General features: G+C 33.6%; 1 protein-coding gene across 1 annotated transcript; it reads left to right on the top strand.

Moving 5' to 3' along the window:
• The first annotated feature begins 796 nt into the window (after positions 1-796).
• Positions 797-1,717, top strand: LOC147511777 (uncharacterized). Its single transcript, XM_086599420.1, has 2 exons — positions 797-1,222; positions 1,314-1,717. Exons 1-2 carry the CDS (start codon positions 912-914, stop codon positions 1,603-1,605), a joined length of 603 nt encoding a protein of 200 aa, XP_086455546.1. The 5' UTR covers positions 797-911; the 3' UTR covers positions 1,606-1,717.
• The last annotated feature ends 2,393 nt before the right edge of the window (positions 1,718-4,110 follow it).

Raw genomic sequence — 4,110 nt, 5'->3', positions numbered from 1 at the left:
ACTGAATTAATACAATTAACATGAAGAAATTTTTTGCTGAATGAACATGTTAAAATGTCTAAGTTGTTTGTTTAATTAATACATTTCTAAATAATTGATAAATGAATGTATTAACTGGATAAAAAAAAATGGTTATTCTAAAAGAGAATTCGATTATATAATTTAAATTTCTAATTTACTTCCATATTTTGCGGATTCCGAAATTTTTCGATTTTCCGAACTTTCCAAAAAAAAAATTGTCATCGGAAAAATAATTGGATCGGATTTGAAGATGATATTACCATCCGGAAAAAAAAAAAAATAAATAAATAAATAAAATAAAATAAAAAATAAAAAATCCGGAACTCCTTTATCCGATCCAAAGTCACCCCGAACTATGGGTAGAAGTGTAGAACATATCCACATCTACCAAAACTACATCCAAATTTATGGCAAAAAGCTCAGCTAAATATAGAAGATCCCCTTGACGCCATCTAGCAAAATTGATACGTTGAAATTGGAAAATAAAGTAAACAAAAGGGTGAGTCATTCATTGGCCGAAGACTCTGACTCAGATATGGATGTGTCTTAAGAGATTTAGGCCTTATCCTTTTCTTCCTAGTACAATGGGAATGGTATGGATTCAAACCATAAACATGATAATGTCGAATCTGATGATAAAGTAATATAACTCATTAAGAAAATAATTATTCTCATATACTATAAGAAATAATTAAACTAGTTTTGTTCCCCATAGCGCTTGTTTCCACCACATATTATTCAAATTAAACATTTTCCTTTTTTTATGAAACCCTGCAACACGGACATATAAATATACTCACCAAGATAGACCGACCCCATGTGTATGAACAACAAACAGTATATGTATTGCAAGAGTCTCCTGTGAAAAAATTAGTTCATCTTCTGGTACAATGGCTGCAAGCAAATGTGGTATTTTCTTTGATCAAATGCCAATCGGTATCAACTCTTTTACTCCAATTGATATGCACAACACATGGCCTTCCATAGAAGTTGATGACGACGATATTTGTGATTCAACATCTACAATGTCTTCGTCGTTTGAGAACTCAACAAACTCCGATGCATCATCATCATCCTTAGACTTGGACGAGGATGCTTCCTCTTCAACATCAAATTCATCGTCGTTTGTATTGTCGCCACAACTATGTAATAGAGGACCTCTATATGAATTATCTGAGCTCATGGCCCAACTTCCTATCAAGTAAGTACAATATTTATCTGAGTTCATTGATACTAATGGAAGTATCAAACCTTCTTACTTGTACTAATTCTCTGAATTTTAATATATGCAGGAGAGGACTATCTAACCATTTCCAAGGAAAATCTCAATCGTTTACATCGCTATCTAATGTGAACTGCATAGAAGATCTTGCAAAAAAAGAGAATCCTTATAGAAAGAGAATGAAGTCATGTAAGAGTTATGGTGGATTAGATGCTACTACCAACAAATCATATGCTCCTAAAGCTTGTTCAAAGATCATATCAAAAAAAGTTTCAAGGGGTTCTTTTTTGTCCTCTCAAGGCAAAAGAAGTAGTCTCAATAATAGTCCAAGATCACCATTTTCTTTACAAAAGGACTTTTGAGCTTAAACCATTTCAAAGCTTTGTATGGGATCTACCTTGTAGTTTGATAGGAGAGCATACGACTATGTACAGAGGAATTTCAATAAATACAATTTTTTGTCACTTGCTTATAGTTGAGATTGTTTCTGCAATTTTGATTACAAATATCGCGTAACATTCGCATCACTTTATCTCGTTGAACCGTGTGGTAGAATGGGGATCTCAACCCAATAAAGAAAACGGAAGAGGGGCAAGGCAATCCCTCTTTAGTCTTTTAGCATGGGATGTGGCTCCTCCACTGTAGAATAGATACAGAAATACACCAACCAACATTGCAAATATGAAGACTTACTGTTGAGATGGCCTCAAACGACGAAACAAAATGTAGTAGTAGACTGTACCTACAACCAGAACATCATCCGGAGCGTGGGACGTTATTCATTACACCAACACCTCGTTTCCGGCCTCTTAAAGGATGATTATATTGTTTTTCTCAAATCATCTTCTATCTACCTGTGACGTCAAGTGAATTGTTGAATTTGCCATTAAACATAAACCTAAGGGAGTGTTTGGATCATATTTATTTATTGCCCATAAACATTTATTAGTACACGAAATTTACTAACTTGATAAAAATAGCTTTTAAGGAAAAAATCTCAACCAAACATGCTTATTAAAAAATTGTTTTTAGAATAAATATTTTTCAGTTTTCTAGCTTTAACACCCCCCCCTCCTAGAATTTAGGCCAATTAGCTGTTTTTTTATCTAGAGGTTTACTCTCCTCCCCTCCAAGATCACACCACATCTAAGTCAACCATACTGGACTGTTATTTTTTTGGCCAATGCATGTAAAAAGACTTTATTGTCCTTTGTTATTTTAATAGTTTTCTAGCTTTACCTCCAGAACTTAGGCCAATTAGCTTTATCCCTCCAGTTCTTTCATCTAGAGGTTTACCCCCTAAAACTTAGACCAATTAGCTTTACCCCCTAGTTCTTTCATCTACAAGTTTACCTCTCCAAACCATAACACATCCAAGTCAATTGAGTTTTACCGTGATGTTTTGTCAAGACAAATGAAAATACTATAATGCCCTTTTCTAGGTATAATTACATAAATATCATGTGACTTTGGCAAATATAAAATTCAAATTCAAATCATCTATGACACATGTCATGATCTTGTGAACTCTATCCGACGGCGACCACCAATTCTTATCAAATGACATCTACACCCTTAACATTATAAAATTACACCACTACCATTATTGTAGCATTATCTTCTCCAAGCCATACACCACTACCACATAAAAAGACTTCATTGTCCTTTCACGGTTGGTTTTCTCCTAGCATACATGTAGCTTCTAACAACTGTGAGGTTAATTATGTAATTTCATAATGTTAAGGGTGTGGATGTCATTTGATAAGGATTGGTGGTAGCCGTCGGATAGAGTTTACAAGATCATGACATGTGTTCTAGATGATTTGAATTCTAATTTTGTATTTGCCAAAGTCATAGGGTATTTATGTAATTATACCTAGAAAAAGACATTATAGTTTTTTCATTTGTCTTGATAAAAAACATCACCGGTCAAACTCAGTTGACTTGGATGTGTTGTAGTCTTGGGGGGTAAACCTCTAGATGAAAGAACTAGAGAGGTAAAGCTAATTAGCCTAAGTTATGGAGGATACACTTATAGATGAAAGAACTAAGGGGATAAAGCTAATTGGCCTAAGTTCTGGTGGTAAAGCTAGAAAATTATTAAAAGGGCAAAAGGGTTTTTTTTTCATGTATTGACAAAAAGATAACAATCAAGCATGGTTGACTTGGGTCTAGATTTTATAAAGTAATTGGCCTAAATTTTGGGAGGATAAAACTAAAAACTGAATATTTTTTTCAAAAAAAATATTTATTGAAAAAAAACTAATTTTTTGAAAAAAATGAGATCCAAACACCCACTAAATATCTAACACTAGTATATTGATTTTAACGCATGATTTTCGAGCCAGGAAAATGGGGTACTTTGTTCAATCCAGTACCAATTAGTATTAATTCTTTATTAATTCTTTTATCCAATTGATATGCACAATACATGGGATTCTATAGATGGTGTTCGTAACAGTGGTCATTAGGTCAAATGGTCAATCATCTACTTCTGTTGCCATTCTACTTATTGCTGCCTATATATTGATATATAATCACACCTCCAATTGTTCTGTAGTACAGAAATGCCAATCGTTGTTCTCATAGTTGCTAAATTCTAGAGTGACAAATCCTACATTTTTTTTGGTAAATAACTTAGTACCTTTACACTGTATTTGTCTATATCGGCATTACTTTGACTGTACAATTCGATTTGGTCATGTTTCCTGGTTTTATTTTTAGACTTTCGGTTTTCTTGCCATACATTTTTTTATTTATTTGTTCCCAGACACTCGTCTTCAGCACATCTAAGGGCATATCCAATGGAGTGTACACCTCCATTTAAGTGCCACATAGGTGCCACTAGGATTTTATAATCTTGCACA

Source organism: Coptis chinensis, chromosome 3 (genome assembly GCF_015680905.1).
Source record: "Coptis chinensis isolate HL-2020 chromosome 3, ASM1568090v1, whole genome shotgun sequence".
In the NCBI taxonomy this organism is placed as follows: domain Eukaryota; kingdom Viridiplantae; phylum Streptophyta; class Magnoliopsida; order Ranunculales; family Ranunculaceae; genus Coptis; species Coptis chinensis.
Note: the sequence above shows the minus strand (reverse complement) of the source record. Positions and strands in the feature narration are given on the sequence as shown.